We start from the raw sequence: 21239 nt of genomic DNA, 5'->3' as shown, positions 1-21239 counted from the left end.
AAATGCCTGTGTTATGATATTTAAATAACAATTTCTTTTTTTTTTAATTTTTTTTAACGTTTATTTATTTTTGAGACAGAGAGAGACAGAGCATGAATGGGGAAGGGTCAGAGAGAGGGAGACACAGAATCTGAAACAGGCTCCAGGCTCTGAGCTGTCAGCACAGAGCCCGACGCGGGGCTCGAACTCACGGACCGCGAAATCATGACTTGAGCCGAAGTCAGCCGCTTAACCTACTGAGCCACCCAGGCGCCCCTTAAATAACAATTTCTAACATACATACTAAGCTTTTTTATTGTTGTAAAATATACATAAATTTCTCACAAGTGACATTTCTTTACCATGTTCTGTAGCCATCACTATTAGTTCCAGGACATTTTCATCACCCTGAAAGGAAATTTCTTAGTCATTAAGTAGCCACCCCCTATTCCCTCTTCCTCTCAGATTTCGGCTATCTCTATGAATTTGCCTACTTTGTATATTTCATATAAATGGAATCATACAATATGGGGTCTTTTGTGTCTTGCTTATTTTACTTAGCATAATGTTTTCAAGATTCATCCATGTTGTAGTATGTATCTGTGCATTTCTTTTTATGGCTCAAAAAGATTCTATTATATTATGTACCACAATCTGTTTATTTATTCATCAGCTGATGGACATGTTTCCACCTTTTGGGTACTATGAATAATGTTGCTATGAATATTTGTGTACAAGTTTTTGTTTGAACACCTGTTTTCAGGGTTTTTTTTTTTTTGAGGGGGGATATATACCCAGGGGTGGAATTGGTCATCTGGTAATTCTATGTTTATTTTATTGAGGAACCACTAACTGTTTTCCATAATATCTGTACCATTTTACCATCCCACCAGCAATGTACAAAGGTTCTCATTTCTCCACATCCTCTCCAACACTTATTTTCTATTTTAAAAATTATAGTCATCCTAGTGGATTTGAAATGGTATCTAATTATGGTTTTGGTTGCACTTCTCTAATGATGAATGATGTTGAACACCTATTCCTAGGCTTGTTGGCCCATGAATTTATACCTTCATCAGAGAAATGTCTATTCAAATCCTTTGCCCATTTTTAAATGGGTTGTTTGTCTTTTTGTTGTTGAGTGTAGGGGTTCTTTATATTTTCTTGATAGACATGATTTGCAAGTATTTTCTCACATTCTGTTGGTTGTCTTTTCACTTTCCTAATAGTGTCCTGTGATGCATAGAAACTTTTTAATTTTAGTGAAGTCCAATTTATCTCTTGTTACCTTGTGCTTTTGGTGCCATATATATGAAACTATTGCCAAATCCAAGGTCATGAAGATTTATGCCTACGTTTTCTCAGTTTTATGGTTTTAACTCTTATGTCCAGCTTCATTCTTTTGCACATGAATATTGTTGTTCCAGCACCATTTGAAGAGATTATTCCTTCTTCATTGAATAGTCTTGGCACTCTCCTTGAAAATCAGTTGACCATAAGTGTATTGATGATAGTTTATTTCTGGACTTTCTATTTCATGCTACTGGTCTATATATTTATCCTTATAGCAGTACACACTCTTTTGAGTACTGTAGCTTTTAATACATTTTGAAATCAGGATATGTGAGTCCTTTATCTTTATTCTTTTTAAAGATCATTTTGGCTCCTTTGGGTTGCAATTCCATATGAATTTTAGGATTAGCTTTTCCATTTCTGCAAAAAAGGTCATTGGGTTTTTGATAAGGATTGCATGGAATCTGTACTCTACTTTGGAGAGTACTGCCATCTTAACTTTATTAAGTATTCCAAACCATGAACATGGGATGTCTTTCCACTTAAATAAATCTTTATTGCAGCAATGTTCTGTACTTCTCAGTGTGCAAGCTTTGCACTTCCTTGGTTAAATTTATTACCAAGTATTTTATTCTTTGTGATGCTACTGTAAATGGAATTATTTTTTAAAATTTCCTTTTTGGGTATTTTTTTTTTGCCAATGTATAGATATCAAATGACATTTGTGTGTTGATCTCATATCCTGCAACATTACTGAATTTGTTTATTAACTCTAAATAGTTTTGTGTGTGTGTGGATTCTTTGGAATTTTTAATATATAGAATCATGTAAGCTGCAAATAGAGATAGGCTTACTTCTTCCTAATTGGGATTCCTTTTATTTCTTTTTATTGCCTAATTGCTCATGTTAGAACTTCTGGTGCAATGATGAGTAGCAGTGATGAGAGTGGGCATTTTCTTGATCTTGAGATAGTTTTCAATCTTTCACCATTTAGTATGTTGTTAACTATTTGTTTTTCATGAATGCCTTTTAAGAGGTTGAGGAAATTCCATTCTCTTCCTAGTTTGCTGAGTGTTTTTTACTGGGAAAGAGTGTTGGATTTTGTCAAATGCCTTATCAATTGAGATGATCATGCTTCCCCCTTCATTCTATTTTTTTTAAATAAGACCATTATTTTCATGTCATTGTCCCAGTTTCTTCTAGCTGTTGCTTCCTTCATGCTATTAATGTGATATATTACATTGATTGATTTTCATATGTTGAAACATCCCTGTATTCCTGCAGTAATTACTAGTCTGTCATGGTGTACGATCTGTCTTTGGTATCAAGATAAAGCTGGTCTTACTGAATAAATAAGGAAGTGTTCCTCCCCTTTTATTTTAATTTAATTTAATTTAATTTAATTTAATTTAATTTAATTTTTTGGAAGAGTTAAGAAGAATTAGCATTAACTTCTCCTTACATATTTGGTAGAAAAAAAAATGTTTGGTAAACTTCTCCTTACATATTTGGTAGAAAAAAAAATGTTTGGTAGAATGAGTTCCCAGTGAACTCACCTGCTGCTGTACTTTCTTTGTTGGAAGTTTTTGATTATTGACTCAACCTCTTTACTTGTTATAGGTCTGTTCAGATTTTTTTATTCTTTCTTGAGTCAGTTTTGTTAATTTGTGTGTTTCTAAGAATTTGTCCATTTCATCTAGGTTATCTAATTTATTGGCAATAGAGCCTTTTTTGATACATTTGTTTATGTTTCAGTCATCCAAAATACCATGCAACTTATCTAATATTTATAAATGTTAAGTGCATATCATGTTTTCTTGCATTTACTTTTCTAAAGCAAATTGTATGTAAAATTCTGTAAGAGATTTAAACAAAATTTTCCCATGAGACTAAAGAACCAAAATTTTCTGAGAGGGATATGACTGATATAAATTTTCCTTCCAAGAAGCATAAACTTTCTTCATATTCTTTTTATTAAAATAAATGCTGGGGCGCCTGGGTGGCTCAGTCGGTTGAGCGTCCGACTTCACCTCAGGTCATCATCTCATGGCTTGTGAGTTCGAGCCCTGCATCCTGCTCTGTGCTGACAGCTCGGAGCCTGGAGCCTTCTTTGGATTCTGTGTCTCCCTCTCTCTCTCTGCCCTTCCCCCACTCATGCCATGTCTCGGTCTCTCAAAAATAAATAAACATTAAAAAAATTAAAAATAAATAAAATAAATGCTATTTATGATCTTGCTATTTATGCTCTTGGGGTTAACTCCTCTGTGCCTCAGTTTCCTCATCTGTAAAAATGGGATTAATAATAGACCTATCTCATAAAGTTGTTGTAAGGATTAAATGCATTAATGCATGCAAAAAACTTGGTTCTTAATTCATAATAAGCATTCAGTAATTATTAACAAATATTATTTTTATAAAGTGTCACCAATTGAGGTTAAAATAAAGAGCATCTAGACATCTTTAATGAACAAACTAATAGTAAAAGTCAAGGCAGCAATGTTGTATGGATACAAAAAGAGCCATATTTTTCTCTAGGTTTGTAAGACCCCAGACTGGGAGAAGAAGAATGAATATTTTGGCAAGTGTTCTGTCCCTAGAAAAGAAAAAGGTTCTTTTTATTAGTATTCAAGAAAGCAGGTCCTACTGAGTACAGTTGACCCTTGAGCAATACAGGTTTGAACAGTATGGGTCCTCTTATATGAGGATTTTTTTCCGATAAATACAATAGAGCCCTGTGCATGGGTTTTCTCTTCCTTATGATTTTTTAAATAACATTTTCTTTTCTGTAGCTTACTTTATTGTAAGAATACAGTATATAACACATACAAAATACAAAATATTTATAAATCGACTGTTTACATTACTGGTAAGGCTTCTGGTCAACAGTAGGCTAGCAGTAGTTAAGTTTTGGGGGAGTCGAAAGTTATACACAGGTCTTTTACTGTGTGGGGAGTTGGCACCCCTGACCCCCGTGTTGTTCAAGAGTCAACTATACAAAACTGCATTAGAGAGGCCCTCTATCAGGGTGGAAAAACCAAAGGCACTGTGCATGAATCCCATAAAGGAAAGCAAAGCCCTCACAGAGAAGAATCCGTTCCTTTACTTTAACATGAGTCTGGCCTCCACTGTGGGCCACAGGAAATCAGAGAGTGGATGGTGAGTGTTCAAAGAGATAATCATGTGTAGAAGTACTTCCTTTCAAATCACAGGCCTAGGCCTCCCCAAGAAGGTGATGATGTAACTAACACATTTCTGCTTTTGGTTTTTTGTTTTGTTTCTTATACCTTTTCCTCTCTCTTCCCTTAAATACATAAATACACTCTAAGGCTGATCCCTCCTTATCATGAAAAAAATGAATTCATGTCCATAATATAATGATTACATAAACATTAATGTGTTTTTCACTATCATTATTATTTCCTTTGTGGCTCCACCGATAACGACCACAAGATTTGCTTTGGGAATGGAAGTATTGTTTCTTGGTTCTCAACATTTCAAGAACATTTAAAACTGGCTCAAAAAAAAAAAGAGAAAAAAAAGAGTTTGGTTTAATTTTTTTTTTTTTTTTAATTTTTTTTTTTCAACGTTTATTTATTTTTGGGACAGAGAGAGACAGAGCATGAACGGGGGAGGGGCAGAGAGAGAGGGAGACACAGAATCAGAAACAGGCTCCAGGCTCTGAGCCATCAGCCCAGAGCCCGACGCGGGGCTCGAACTCACGGACCGTGAGATCGTGACCTGGCTGAAGTCGGACGCTTAACCGACTGCGCCACCCAGGCGCCCCCAGTTTGGTTTAATTTTTAAAGAAGGCAACTAAAATCAATCTACCTTGATATAAAATGTAAAAACACATTAATCACAGCATTGTATTTTAAAAGATGGGAATTTAGTTGATACTCATTTTTATATTAAGAAATAAGTTAATGACTTGTATATCTTAAAGGGTTTATCATAAAATGTTACTGCCCAGTGCATTTTTGCAAACAGTAAACAATTCACTGAGAGTATTAACATTCACATGTGTAATTGGAGTTTACAAATGTACAAAACTTTGGGTAATAAAGAGTTCAAACTTATTTTTCAACATCCGATAAGCTCATTCCCCTCAAACGGTTTGATTACAAAGAAGCACAAAGGGTTACCACCTGTGGCAAAATGTGAGCAACAAAAGCAAGGATGGTAACTACAGACTTGAGAACATAATATCCAAACAGTACCTGTCCATATCAAAAGACAAAATCAAAACATCTTTTATAACATAAAAGAAAACAAATCCATAGAATTAAATACTACTCAGGTGAAAGAACATTGTAGTGAATATAACATTTATTTTCTCTACATAAATTTGCATATCTTAAATTTAATACAAAACACCATGTGTCAATTATTCCAATTTGAGAATATCATAACACGTGGTTCTTAGTGAATCTAAATATAATAGGTTGAATATTTTAAAAGAACCCAAAGATCATTTTGTTTTCATCTGCTCATTATTGTTTTAATGCTCTAATGTTTTTCTTCACTCATTAGACTAAACCGATTTAGAAATAAAATACATCATCAAAGCTTATATAATACAGCTATTTCTGAAAAAAACTAAGTATTAGCATCGTCTTTAGTATGTCATTAAAATAGTGGTTGTGGTTAAACAAATACAAATTAGTGCAACTAATGTAGAATAAAGTTACAAAGCAAATGTTAAAAGTTTTATCTGGTGTATGTGCACTATAATAAAGGAAATCTGGATAATGGAGTAAAGTGTGGTTATTAATAAATGAAATTCCCAGTTGTGTTGTATTTAGGAGGACTGCATTTGTCTGCATATGTTAAACCAGGAACGTATGTTCACCACCCACCAGCTGTAGTTATGATCTGCTAAGAAATGACTTACTAAGAAATGCAGGATTTAATCCTGGTTCATCCACTCCTTTCTCCCTTGTTTTATCATCTTCACGTTGAGATTGGGCACTTTATGCCCAGGTATGTGGCATTGTGAATTTGCTAAAAAATGTGTCCAGTGGTGGTAGGATAATTTTCCTAAATTCATAAGGAAGAGGATATCTTCTTCACTTAGAAAACAAAGCACTACATTATAATTTGACAGTTACAACGCAAGCCCCAGCTCTTCCTAGACACAGTGGAGCAACCTAAAAAAGAAACAAAAAAATGTATTTGTTGGATTGGCAGGTACAAAAGTTGAGAAAACCATACCCAGTTTGAAAAGTACTGAAATAGTCTGTTTTTGTCAAGGAGCTCTGCCAAACCCTGCCGCCCCAGCCTTGCTGTGGGCCTGGTTCCTTCCCCCGGAATCCCTCCGGCTGCCAGAGTTTCACAGATTAAGTCGTTTAGGGTGTATCGCATTATTATGCAGTATTCGCTTCTCTTTAAAGGTAATTCTAAAAAAAACTGCTCAAGATTTTTCTACCTGACCCTTTGTTTTGGCCAAAATGATGCACGATATGGATAATGAGGAAATGCTGAACTTTAACTCTGTGGCCAATGTGGACAAAATATCAAGTATTATCTCGAAAAGCCCTTTACCAGATGTGCTGTCTCAGAGCACACCAAACACACCGCGTGCCTGGGGTCTGCTTATTCCAGGGGAACCAGTAATTTCACATTTACTGACTGCCTTCTCTGTGCATGGTGGAAAGGTCTAAACCCATTCGACTAATTTTTAGCAGAGTATATAAATAATAAATAGTACTCCTCCAGCTCCTGAGGAATTGAAACAAATCTGGTGAATAAACTCTATGACAATGAGACGGAAGTGCAGGGTGCCAGGGAAAGAGATAAGATCTCAGTTTATAGATAAAGGAATAATTCTTAAATCTTTCACTTACTCTTTTATTATTATTTTTTTAAGTAGCCTAGACACTGGGCAATTCATAGTGAAAATAAAAGTGTAGACAAGGATAGTTTTTAAATTTTTTTAAACGTTTTATTTATTTTTGAGAGACAGAGACAGAGCACAAGCGGGGGAGAGGCAGAGAGAGACACACACAGAATCCCAAGCAGGCTCCAGGCTCCGAGCTGCCAGCACAGAGCCTGGTGGGGCTCGAACCCATGAACTGTGAGATCATGACCCGAGCTGAAGTTGGACGCTTAACTGACTGAGCCACCCAGGCACCCCAAGGATAGTTTTTAAAGAAGGGCTACTTTGAGCACATTAAGACCTAAGAATTAAAACAACAGTATTTAGGGAAGGAGTGACTAATACAAAGTACTAAGAAAATGTGTTTTGTACTTATGTATGTAGGCGTACGTTAATGAAATGTTTTTGTCAAATACACGAAATCAAAATGACTTTCTAATCAGTTTGGCCTCTTTCCCAACCTTTCCAGTTGAATGACTGGATTTTAAGAACACACTGTAAGAGAATTCTCAGTTGTTCTCAATTTGAATCTATTGTTTTGATCACTGTTCTATCTCCCTGAACAATCAAATCACCTGCTTTAAAGCCAAATCTATTCACAGTATTCTAGGAGTAACCTCTAGGTCATTTCAATCACAAGTGTCTGTTTGTAATTAGGAGCTCTTCTCAAAACACCCATGACCTGAAGTCTTTACACTGTAAAGAGTTGATGTTGCCATAACAACCAGGGAGAAAGGCCAGCTTAGAGTATTTCTTCAATACAGTGCAGTCACCTCCTGCTTTGGGTCAAGGTGGGTTGTAGGGTGGGTGATGACTTCAGACTTTATAATCTCATTTCATTCCCTGACCAAATGTCCTCTTGTCCATTTGTTGGAACACTAAATGGAAAACATTTGTTTTTCAGATTCTGCGGCTATAAGTTCAAATTTAGGTGCTTTAAAATAGTAATAGAGGTGGCATGCAAACAAAAAAGCTATGTAGTCACAGATTGTTAATTTTGATAAGAGAGTAATTCAGCATAAAGTATTAATTACCTGTAATAACAAATCTTTTAAAAATATTTTTTAATGTTTATTTTTGAGAGAGAGAGAGAGAGAGAGAGAGAGAGAAAGAACACAAGCAGGGGAGGGACAAAGAGAAAGGGAGACACAGAATCTGAAGCAGGCTCCGGGCCCTGAACTGTCAGCACAGAGCCTGAAGCGGGGCTTGAATACACAAGTGAGATCATGACCTAAACTGAAGGTGGATGCTCAACTGACTGAGCCACCCAGGCATCCCAATAACAAGTCTTAAACACTGGCCAATAGATTTCCTTATAACTAGTCTAACAGCATAAATCAAATATATCTTAGAAAAAGAGATTTTTACATCTCATTTTGGGCTCCTTATCATTCATATTGCCATGGTGGGAGACTGATTTCATTTCTAATGAATTTCTGTAGCTCTGACTCAAGCCCTCAAATTATCTCTTCTTCCCTCTACCAAATAATCCTACTTAAACTTAAGAAACAAGATCAAGGTCACATGCTCAGTCCCTTTTTCTGTCTTTTTCATTTAAAAACTCTTTTTTCTCAATTCTGCTTCCTGCCCTTCTTTCAGTAGAGTGCCCTTCAATGTTACTCTCTCTTTCTAGCATCTGGAATCTCTACTCTTGTTTTCACCTCTATTTTGCAAAAGACCTGCAGCTCAAATTCTAACTCCATTTATTTGCTGTGTGACTTGGGTCAACTATTTAACCTCTCTGTGTCTCAGATTCCTCATCCAATAGAGCCTGGTACTTAAAATGTGTTTAATAAATGTTAACTTTCTATCATCATCATTATTTGAAAATTGTATGCCCCTCTAGCTCCTGCGTTTATTTTTCTCTTTACTTTTTACATTGTATGTAATCTGTCTCAAAATAAATAAATAAACATTTAATTTAAAAAAATTGCTCTAGGGGCGCCTGGGTGGCTCAGTCGGTTAAGCGTCCGACTTCAGCCAGGTCACGATCTCGCGGTCCGTGAGTTCGAGCCCCGCGTCGGGCTCTGGGCTGATGGCTCAGAGCCTGGAGCCTGTTTCCCATTCTGTGTCTCCCTCTCTCTCTGCCCCTCCCCCGTTCATGCTCTGTCTCTCTCTGTCCCAAAAATAAATAAAAAACGTTGAAAAAAAAAATTAAAAAAAAAATTGCTCTATTCCATTATCTTATCTAAGATATTGTCTGGTCATTCATTTGCTGTTTTCTTCACCTTCAATCCAACCCAGTAAGTGTAAAAAGAAAGAATAGATAGGACTTGGCAATATCTCTTGAATCCATCTATAGAGTTGACAGCTCAAGCCTTACAAGTGAAGCAATCTTCTAGATGTTTCATTTTTATCCAGCCTTCGCTTCCCCTGCTCCTGTCCCCAACTGCCACATGAACTTCCTATTACTGTATCACTCTCCTGGTTAAAAGTCTCCACTGGCTTCCTACTACCAAACTCTTTACCCATGGCCTTCACAGACCTCCATCCTGACCCCAACCTTGCTCTCTAGTAGGAACTCTTACTCTTGCTAAGCATGGATCCATATAACCAGCCACCCTTCCTCAATTATCTTGCGTATTTCTGCTTCAGTGACATTTCTTTTGTGTTTTTTCACACAGCTTCCCATTTCTTTCTACCTTTTTGAATTGGATCAATTCATTTAAGGCTTAACTTAAATCCAGCTTCTCCTCACTAAAGCCCTCTCAACAACCATTTTATTTTTTCTTTGACTTCATATACCACACAATACCTATACCATGGGACACTTCCCTACCAACTGTTCTACATTGTGGGTTCTCCCCTTACACATGCAGATCATACCTATTTAAGTAGCTAAGTTGTATGACAGTGGGGATGCTTTTAAATTTTGTTTTCTTGACAGTACTTACTACTGCTCCTTGTATGTAGGAAAACCTTGGCTCAATTAAACATTTGAGCATCTTTCAGTACCAGATACTAAATTGGGTCACAAAATTTCTAATTCTGTTCTTGGTAATGATGGAAACAAGGATCTCAGAAGATCATTCTTAGAAGTATGAAGCCCTCCAGAAATAGACATGGTTGGAATTCTGCTAATAAGCTTGCCAGGTCAAGACTTGTTAATATAATTTAAGATTGCTATCTTTATTAGGTGATGACCAGACATTTTATCTGCTTCCAGATATCAATAGCTTGAGTATTTAAAAATTATTGCTCATGTATGGATAATTGGTTCAAATTTTTCTGATTTCTATCTTTTTTCTTATTTTCCACCATCTCCCTCTCTTTTTCCCATAGCTCTCCTGTAGTCCTATCTGCTTTACCAATACTAGAATATCTCATCAATTCCCAGCAAGCAAATGGTGGCAGATCAAAACTATTAATAATTTCCTTGAGTATTAACTTCTACTTCAAAGATAATTTTGGATTTTAATTATGTTATAAAATTAAACAGTCCTTCTTGTTTTCATATATTTAATTCAGAGATGACCTTATCATGCTTATGCTATATATTTTGATATTGGATAAAATTTAAAGAATCAGTTTTACCAAACAAATTGTTTTAATAAAAACAGAGAAGTGTAATAATGAAAAATGAAATGCCATACCTGGGTCCACTCATTTGTCTGGGGATCATAAGCCTCCACTGTATTAAGGTAAGTCTGTCCATCATACCCTCCAACAGCATATAATTTATCACCAAGTAAACAGACCCCTACTGCATCTCTGCTGATGCTCATAGATGCCACTGCAGTCCACATATCTGTTTTGGGATCATATCTGAAAGAAAATTTTAGAACTGGAGCTGACATTGTCCTCACCACATTTTTATGTAAAAATTGTTTATGGATGAAAGACTTGCATATAAGACCTGATACCATAAAACTCCTAGAAGAAAACATGGGGGGAAGATCCTTGACATTGGTCTTCGCAATGATTTTCTGGATTTGACACCAAAAAGCAAAGGCAACAAAAGTAAAAATAAACACAAATGACCATATCAAACTAAGAACCTTCTGCATAGCAAAGGAAACCATCAACAAAATGAAAAGGCAACCTATAGAATGGGAAAAAATGCTTCCAAATTATGTATCTGATAAGAAGTTAATATCTAGAAGATATAAAGAATCATACAACTCAATAACCAAAAAACCCAAATAAACCAATTAAAAATGAGCAGAGGGTCTGAATAGGCATTTTTCCAAAGAAGACATCTACATCGCCAATAGGTACATGAAAAGGTGCTTAACATCACTAATCATCAGGAAAATGTAAATCAAAACTACAATGGCTGTTAGCAAAAAAGATAATAACAGTGTATGTGAGGATGTGGAGGAAAGGGAAAAACACTTGTGTACTGTTGGTGGGAATGTTAGTGCAATTGCTATAGAAAACAATATGGAGAGTCCTCAAAAAATTTAAAATAGAGATACCGTATGATCCAGTAATTCTACTTCTAGGTTTTTATCCAAAGAAAAGGAAAGCACTAATTTGAAAAGATATATGCACCCTCATGTTCACTGCAGCATTATTTACAGTAGCCAAGACATGGAAACAACCTAAGTGTTCATCAATGGATGAATGGATAAAGATGTAATACATCTAGAACACACACACACACACACACACACACACACACACACACAGTGTAATATTATTTGGCCCTAAAAAAGAATGAAATCTTGCTATTTCAAACACATGGATGAACCTTGAGGGCATTATACTAAGTGAAATAAGTCAGAGAAAACAAATACCTATTATCTCACTTAACATGTGGACCCTGAAACAAAACAAAACAAAACAAAAAACCTGGCACTCATAGGGTGCCAGAAGTAGGGCACGAGGTGGGGGGGGGGGGAGGAATGGGTGAAATGAGGGAGGGGGATCAAAAGGTACAAATTTCTATAGTTATAAAATACATGAATCATGGGGATATAATGCACAGCATGGTGATACAGTTAATAATAGTGTGCTTTCTATTTGAAAGTTGCTAAGGGTAAAAAGTTCTCATCACAAGAAAAAAATTTGTAACTATATATGGTGATGGATGTTAACTAGGCTTATTGTGATCATTTCTCAATATATACAAATGTCAAATCATTGTTATACACCTGAGACTAATATGACAATTACACCTCCATAAAAGAATACCTACATATCCAGAAACACCTGGGAGAGGCAGTATAGCAAAGTGGTTAGAGAACGCGCTTTGGATTTGGGCTGAACAATCTTAAGTCCTTATCCTTCCAATTATTAGCTCTGTGGTATTGTAAACTTACTTAAAATCTTTAAATCATAGTTTCTTTACTGGTAAATATTGCTCACCACATAGCATTGAAAATTAAATGAAATAATGCATAGTAAGCATTTGATAAATGTCATCTTAAAGATGGGTTCATTTATTACACTTGTTTCCTATTAGCAAGGAATACAATCTTGTAACAAAAATTCAAAGAATACAAAAATATGTAAAAAAGCAATAGCTAGCCTTTTTCATTCCAACTTTAATTACAGAGTCAAGTGGTAACGACTCTTAACAATTTAGTTAGTATTTGATCTTCTAAATATTTCACTTTTTATTCTGAGGACCCAGATGTCTATTTCAGAACATGTTTTTAATTCAATTTACTTTTTCTTTCCATGTGTAACATTAAAAGTTTTTTCATTAAAAAAATAAAAATAGTTTAGTTCTTTAAGCCTACCCCTTGTCTTATTACTGCTATCTAAAGTAAATTTGGACATATTTTTAGAAAAAATCAGTATTTCCCTGAAAACTTTTAATTTACAGTATTATAGCTTCATTTAGTAAATCCATGACACTTAAACTATCCAAAAGAGCTAAAGTAAATACTGAGACTGATTTATGGGTTTTGATTGTCCACTGAAAATCTGAGGAAATCAATACATGAAGCTCTGGGTTAAGATGGCTTATACACTCAATCATTATAGCTGTCCATTTTTGAAACGTCTTGTTCCTTTCATGAAATACATTACCTAGAACAGCCCAAAGTTGTCTAAGAGCAGATACATCATGCTACAATGACCTATACTGCTTGTAATACCTCTTGCATCAATGAACAATTTTTCATCAGGTGCGGTACTGCAGTGAGCTTGTAATGTATAAAGTATACAAAGGCTTCCATATTCCTTTTCTGAAATGTAACATGCAACAAGCATAGTCTGGATTACTTTCCCTAATACAGGGAAATGCAGGTGTAACTCTCCTGCTTTCTCAAAAGACAACAAACCAACCTTCCGTATTATTTCACAGAAAGCACTCATTGCCATCAAACCTGCATTTCACTTTTTATCCTTCTTCCAATCATGTATAAATAATACACACACACACACACACACACACACACACACTTCCAGTTGCTCATTAAAATCTAGACTCTTTGATAAGGCCTTAAAGACTCAACGTGATTTGCCCCTACTTCCACCCTAGTCCGCCTCCTTTCCTGACACTGTCTCCCTCATTCTTTGTTCTCCAGTCATAGTGTCTGCCTTTCAGCTTTCCGAATGAATCATATTCCTTTCTGCTTAGGAGTGTTTGTAATGTTCCCTTTGATTCTACCTCCTAAATCCATTCAATTCTCTCCATTCCTTAAATTAGACTAATAGTAACAGATGGGAGCCTGAACTATTGTCCAAATCGTCCATTGATGTTAGTCTCTTTACCTGGCCCATACTTGAGTTTCATGAGGCCAGTTTGGATGACTTGTTTATAGCCTTTCAGTCTGTTATTATTTCATGTTATTTCATTTTATATGAAAATGTGTTAGTAACGTTCCTCTCCTTTTTACTTCTTATTTAGCCTCCAGCCCCTATTCCTTCTCTCTGAAATTCATCAACCTCCTTTCCTTTTCTTATCAGGTACAGTGTCCAGTACAAAATTATGTACATAAGAAATGTTTGTCATTTGACTCAATTAATAAACTGTATAATCAATTCTAAGGTACGTTTTCTTTTTTTTTAATATGAAATTTATTGTCAAATTGGTTTCCATACAACACCCAGTGCTCATCCCAACAGGTGCCCTCCTCAATGCCCATCACCCACCCTCCCTTCCCTCCCACCCCCCCATCAACCCTGAGTTTATTCTTAGTTTTTAAGAGTCTCTTATGGTTTGCCTCCCTCCCTCTCTTTTTTTTCCCCCTTCCCCTCCCCCATGGTCTTCTGTTAAGTTTCTCCGGATCCACATAAGAGTGAAAACATATGGTATCTGTCTTTCTCTGTATGACTTATTTCACTTAGCATAACACTCTCCAGTTCCATCCACATTGCTACAAAAGGCCATATTTCATTCTTTCTCATTGCCAAGTAGTATTTCATTGTATATATAAACAACAATTTCTTTATCCATTCGTCAGTTGATGGACATTTAGGCTCTTTCCATAATTTGGCTATTGTTGAAAGTGCTGCTATAAACATTGGGGTACAAGTGCCCCTATGCATCAGCACTCCTGTATCTCTTGGGTAAATTCCTAGCAGTGCTATTCCTGGGTCATAGGGTAGATCTATTTTTAATTTTTTGAGGAACCTCCACACCGGTTTCCAGAGAGGCTGCACCAGTTTGCATTCCCATCTAAGGTACATTTTCAGTAGGCAGTAATACGATAAGAGAAGAATCTGAGTAGGCATTAGGAGACAGACTGACAGATGGGCAACTCAACGTTTACAAAGCTCTGAAGGAACTGCTTCGCATATGGTAGATGTTCACTAAAGAGTCATTAATTTGTCTGCAAGTGTCAAACTTTTCCTTCACAGGAAATTACCTTTCCACACAGTCTGAGAGTCTGGATGTCAAGTTGGATGCAGGAGCATCGTGTCCTCCAATAGCATACAGCAATCCATTCCAGGTAGTTACTCCGACTCCCCCTCTCCTTTTGGACATTTGCGCACAGAGTGTCCATTTATTAGTATGAGGATCAAAACATTCTACTGATTTGAGGCAAGAACTTCCATCACGACCACCAACTGCATAAAGTCTGTAAAAAACAGTGCCATCATTATGATTAAGACACAGAGGTTATTCTTATGGTATTTCATTGAATTTAAGATGCTACAGATTATAAGACAAACTGTCAATTTATGTGCCATCAAGAAAGAAGGTATGCTGGGGCGCCTGGATGGCTCTGCCGGTTGAGCGTCCGACTTTGGCTCAGGTCATGATCTCACAGTCCATGAGTTCAAGCCCCACGTCGGGCTCTGTGCTGACAGCTCAGAGCCTGGAGCCTGCTTCAGATTCTGTGTCTCCCTCTCTCTTTGACCCTCCCCCGTTCATGCTCTGTCTCTCTCTGTCTCAAAAAAATAAAATAAAAACATTAAAAAAGTTTTAAAAAAAAAAAGAAAGAAGATATGCTACCATTATATGACATATGTGTGTAACATATGTGTATGTGTATATATATACACACACACATACACTATATATACATACATACATCATGTATATAGATACGTAGATAGATAGATACATATCTATATATATAGATATCATCCTGCATAAAATAGAAGAGGGGTGCCTGGGTGGCTCAGTTGGTTAAGCATCTGACTCTTGGTTCTGGCTCTGGTTGTGATCTCAAGATTCATGGGTTCGAGCCCCATGTCAGGCTCTGAACTGATAGCATGGAGCCTGCTTGGGATTCTGTCTCTGCCCCTCCTCTGCTTGCATGTGCACTCTCTTTCTCTCTCTCCAAATGAATAAACATTAAAAAAAGAGAAAGTGACATGAAAGCAATGACCACTATTTCACAGCTGCCATCTGTTTGGCAGGTCACCACGGATTTTACAATGCATTACAATTTAGAGGTACAAGATGTGTCTTAGAATAAATGAAATGTGGTGTATAAATACACCATGACTTATTTCTTACATAGCTAAGATAGGACTGGATTATAAAGGAAAGAAACGAACCTTCTCTGCACCTACCACAGGCTAGACATTTTACCTGTATTAATTTAATCATACCAATGATGCTATGAGAAACCATTTATATTCCTGTTTCATGGGTGAAGAAACAGGCTCATGAAGATTAAGAGGCTAATACAGGGTCAGAAGCAGAACCAGGGCAGTTATAATAATGAGCAGTTGTATGGTGAGCAGTCGCCTGGGATGCTCTTGTAATAGTGAAATAGGAGGATAAAAGGATTGCTTGAAACAGTGGTATATAAATTAATATTTATTACATGTGAACAGTATCCTTCATTAATTCAAATTACTGCAGAGAATACTGTAAGTTATTGAAAATGAATATGGTATGTTAATGTCCTAAGTGTTGCCTAGTAGATAAATTTTAATTATCAGTCAATATATTTCATTAATTTAAAAGTCTTTTACTCTGAACTTAAAATATATAAAAAATATTTTAAATATTTGAGCATTTGAATATTTCTATTAAGCACAAAATCTTCTTGTACTTACTATTCACTTGGGAAGCTCTGTATAGATATTTTCCTAATCTTTTTTTCAAAAGAGTAAAAAAAATCAGTTCATTGCTTATATAAAAGTCCTCACATTTTGAATTTACAGATGCCTCAGTTAATATTTAACTATTTTTCTTACCTCAAGAAATAATATTTGAACTATACCAAATATCTGCCAATTAAAACTCTAAGTTATTATACTGAGGTGTATATATATGTGTGTATGTGTATATATTTAAAGACTTTTTTTAAATGTTTATTTATCTTGAGAGAGAGAGCATGTGTGGGAGGGGCAGAAAGAGAGAATATCAAGCAGGCTCCACACTGTCAGCCCAGACCCCAATGTGGGGTTTGAACTCATGAACTGTGAGATCATGACCTGAGCCAAAACCAAGAGTCAATGCTTAACTGACTGAGCCACACAAGCACCCCAAGACATTTGTTAAATTTTAATTCATAATGTAAAGTACACTATGCCACTTAAACTGGTTCTTTTTTTTTTTTATCTTCAAATTTTTCTTTAAATTCTAGTTAGTTAACGTATAGTGTAATATTAGTTTCAGGTATAGAATTTAGTGTTTCATCACTTACATACAACATCCAGTGCTCGTCACAGCAAATGCCCTCCTTAGTACCCATCAGCCGTTTAACCCATCTACCCTCCTGCTCAGCAATCCTCAGTTTGTTCTCTATAGTTAAGAATCTGTTTCAAGGTTTGCCTCTTTTTCTCCCCACTATGTTCATCTATTTTGTTTCTTAAATTCCACACCAGTGAAATCTTACTGATTTGTCTTTCTCTGATTTATTTCGCTTAGCATAATACTCTCCAGCTCCATGCATGTCATTGCAAATGACAAGATTTTGTTCTTTTTGAAGGCTGAGTAATATTCGTGTGTGTGTGTGTGTGTGTGTGTGCGCGTGCACATCTTCTTTACCCACTCAGCAGTTGATGGACATCTGGGCTCTTTCCATAATTTGACTACTGTTGATAATGCTGCTAGAAACATTGGGGTGCATGTACCCCTTAGAATCAGTATTCCTGTATCCTTTGGGTAAATATCTAGTAGTACAATTGCCAGATCATAGGGTAGTTCTGTTTTTAACTTTCTGAGGAACCTCCATACTGTTTTCCAGATTGGCTGCACCAGTTTGCATTCCCACCAACAGTGAAAGAGGGTTCTCTTTTCTCTGCATCTTTGCCAACATCTGTTGTTTCCTGTGTTATTAATTTTAGCCATTCTGACAGGTTTGAGATGATACCTCATTGTAGTTTTTATTTGTATTTCCCCAATGATCATTGATTCAAACTGGTTCTTAACTGAGATGATCATATCTTAAATAGCAACATGTGGCTGTAGCGATACCTTATTCTATCTAAACTTTATATTAATAGTATGGAAAGTGAAATTTATTTGAAACTGTGTTAAAAATTTTATTATCTCTTAAAAACTACTTTCCTGTGTTATTCTTAATGTTAAACTATTCTTATTTTCAACTAATACTTGTAGAATATTTGTCTGAATATAGGATCACAGAATATTAGAGGACACCAACAATTAGAAAATATTCATAATTAAAAAAACCATGTACAGGGGCACCTGGGTGGCTCAGTCCTTTAAGTGTCCAACTTTGGCTCAGGTAATGATCTCGCGGTTTGTGACTTTGAGTCCCACATCAGGCTCTGTGCTGACAGCTTAGAGCCTGGAGCCTGCTTCTGATTTGGTGTCTGCCCCTCTCTCTGCCCCTCCCATGCTCATGCTCTGTCTCTCTCTGTCTCTCAATAATAAATGTTAAAAAAAATTTAAAAAGCCATGTACACACACACAGAAACACAACAACAGGATTCAAGGCGCCACCCCCTCTTCACAGTGAACTCATGGGTCTTGACTATGAAAAGTGGTGTAGTATAGGGATTAAGAGATGAACTCTGGAGCCAGACTCTGGATTTGAAGCTTGGTTCTAACACTTACTAGCTCTGACTGTGGACAAGTTATTTAACCTCCACCTGCCTGAATTTCATCATCCAAAACATCTCTAAACCCTGTCTCAAAGGATTATTGGTGATCAAATTTAATATACTTTGAATAGTGCCTTACAATGGTTTAAGTGTTTAAGGGGAAAAATAAATTCTATCTCGATTTGTATTCTTTTAGAAAATAGCATTTTTATTTAAAAAATAGTTTTAAGCATTTATTTTGAGAGAGAGAGAGAGAGAGAGAGAGAGAGAGAGATTGCATGAGTGAGTGCAAGCAGGGGAGGGGCAGAGAGACAGGGAAAGAGAGAATCCCAAGCAGGCTCTGGGCTGTCTGTGCAGAAACTGATGTGGAGCTCCATGTCACAAGCCGCCAAGATACTGACCTGAGCTGAAATCAAGAGTTGGACACTTAACGAACTGAGGAAAATGGCATTTTTAGATCTTAAGTGTCCAGACAATGTTTACACTCAGTTGATGTTAAGGGCTAAAATGTATCAATAACATTTTCTGAAGAAACATGATCTCAAGCAATGGCTTTCAAATTGTTTTCTAAGAACAGAATTCTGTGGAGGACTTGAGGAGGTCCCAAAAACAGTGCATTTGAAATTTAAGTTTTAATAATTTTCAAAAATGTCACTTGGCTCAACTAAAGGCCATGAAAGATTCACAACTCATCTTTCTTTCCCATGACAGTATCTATTACAGTAAGAAAATAAACATTATGTCAAATTATGAAATTGTGCCCAATTGTATTGTACTATATGCTTTAAAATAAGACTTAGTCTTTTCTGACTTTTAAAATTAGGATCAAGAATGCAATGGGCTGGTGGATACTGAGATTTAACAGAAAAAAAATTCTACTACTTTTAATCTACAATACAGTTTAACTGAAAAGTTTCCTGAGATTCCAATTAAATTGCTCTATTAGTTAAAATAACTGTTATCATTTTCAGCTACTGATCTGTGAATAAGGATTTTCTTTATACTGAACAACAACAAAAACCAAACATAGAAATAATCTGGGTGTTTTTAAAAACAGAGTTGTTCTTCTACATTGATTTTTATAATAAGTATATGTTATAGGCTTAAACTTCAATTTACCTTAAGTATTGAGATTTTTATAAGGTTTCATTTGAAAGACAGATTCTACTACCAAAAAATATTTGCCAGTCAGTGGCTTAAAAGTAGCCTGAGCAATTGGAATTCTAAATAAAGCTTTTTTCTCTCAAACATGGTAGAAAGTGAAATTTTAACTTTTGACATTTTCAAGATATATTGACAGGATACAACTCATAAAAAAACATTCAAACAGTTCTCTTCTAAAGAAACAATTATATATATATATATATATATATACACACACACACACACACATCATGTGCATATAATGCACATATATATACATTTAAGAAACAATTATATTTTGCATCAGGAAGCATTGTAAAATTAAGTTCAAAATAACAAAAATAGTAATTAATTTAGGCTTTTCATTATGTAGATAAAAAAACCGAGGCACAGGGAAATGATTTGTTCTAAATCACAAGGAGTAGTGAGAAAAGATGCATAATTTTTTTCAATCTTCTTAAAAAACAACACGATTTCTATTTTTTCCAGATTCTGGATATGTACCTAAAAATGGAGAACAGGGGCACCTGGGAGGCTCAGTCAGCTAAGCCTCCGCCTTGATTTCAGATCAAGTCATGAACTCACAGTTTGTGGGTTTGAGCCCCTGCTGTCAGTGCAGAGCCGCTTGGGATTATCTCTTTCCCTCTCTCTCTGCCTCCCCCGACCCTCTCTCTCAAAATAAACAAAGAAACTTAAAAAATGGAAACCAACAAAATCTTTTAAAATATTGCTACTTTAGCAACGTGGATGGAACTGGAGAGTGTGATGCTAAGTGAAATAAGCCATACAGAGAAAGACAGATACCATATGTTTTCACTCTTATGTGGATCCTGAGAAACTTAACAGAAGACCTGGGGGGAGGGGAAGGAAAAAAAAAAAAAAGAGGTTAGAGTGGGAGAGAGCCAAAGCATAGAGACTCTTAAAAACTGAGAACAAACTGAGGGTTGATGGGGGGTGGGAGGGAGGGGGGGGTGGGTGATGGGTATTGAGGAGGGCACCTGTTGGGATGAGCACTGGGTGTTGTATGGAAACCAATTTGACAATAAATTTCATATATTAAAAAAAAAATAAAATAAAATATTGCTACTTTGTTTTAAAGCATGCTTAGAAAAATGTTAGTTGATAGATTTGCTGTGATTAAAGTACCATGTCATCTAAGTGGTATCAGGACATTCTTCAATAAGGTCCCACACTTCAGGTTATATTCCAGGTACCATGCTAGGTGTCAGGAACAAAAAGTTAGACCAGGTCACTCAAGACTATGATATACTATAGGAGATTGATGAGTAAATAACAACAACAACAGATTGGTACCTGCTATGATACAATCATACACATATTATGCACAGTAAAAATGCAGAGGCTAGAATGGACAATTAATATGGTGAGGGGCACTGAGGAGATGGAAGTGGAAAGTGGGGACAGTTTTCCAGAGATGACAGTTGAGTACGTTTCAAGGATGCTGAATTTGCCAGGTATGAAACCAGGGAAACAACACTCTAAGACAGATGGGATGGGTCAAAAGACAATGTGAGTGTGAAACAAAATACATTTTTCACAAATAAGTTAGTTTTGCTGG

At 36.0% G+C, this 21239-nt stretch overlaps 1 protein-coding gene across 3 annotated transcripts in view; it reads right to left on the bottom strand.

Moving 5' to 3' along the window:
* Positions 1 to 5046: 5046 nt before the first annotated feature.
* The window catches only part of KLHL5 (kelch like family member 5), an 88747-nt gene continuing 72554 nt past the window's right edge, over positions 5047 to 21239 (bottom strand). The window contains exons 10-12 of one of the 3 annotated variants that reach the window (XM_047091345.1): positions 14911 to 15123; positions 10741 to 10912; positions 5047 to 6419 (exon numbers count right to left, since the gene is read on the bottom strand). In XM_047091345.1, the coding sequence (XP_046947301.1) occupies positions 6363 to 6419; positions 10741 to 10912; positions 14911 to 15123 (442 nt within the window). In that variant the 3' untranslated portion in view covers positions 5047 to 6362. The remainder of the gene's footprint in view (positions 6420 to 10740; positions 10913 to 14910; positions 15124 to 21239) is intronic. The other 2 variants (XM_047091343.1, XM_047091344.1) reach the window with 2 other exon arrangements.

The sequence above is a fragment of the Lynx rufus genome, unplaced genomic scaffold (genome assembly GCF_022079265.1).
Source record: "Lynx rufus isolate CCGP_SWC_20201006 ecotype Redwood Valley unplaced genomic scaffold, mLynRuf1.p SCAF_3, whole genome shotgun sequence".
NCBI lineage: Eukaryota > Metazoa > Chordata > Mammalia > Carnivora > Felidae > Lynx > Lynx rufus.
The sequence above is the reverse complement of the archived record's forward strand: the minus strand, read 5'-3'. Positions and strand labels throughout refer to the sequence as shown.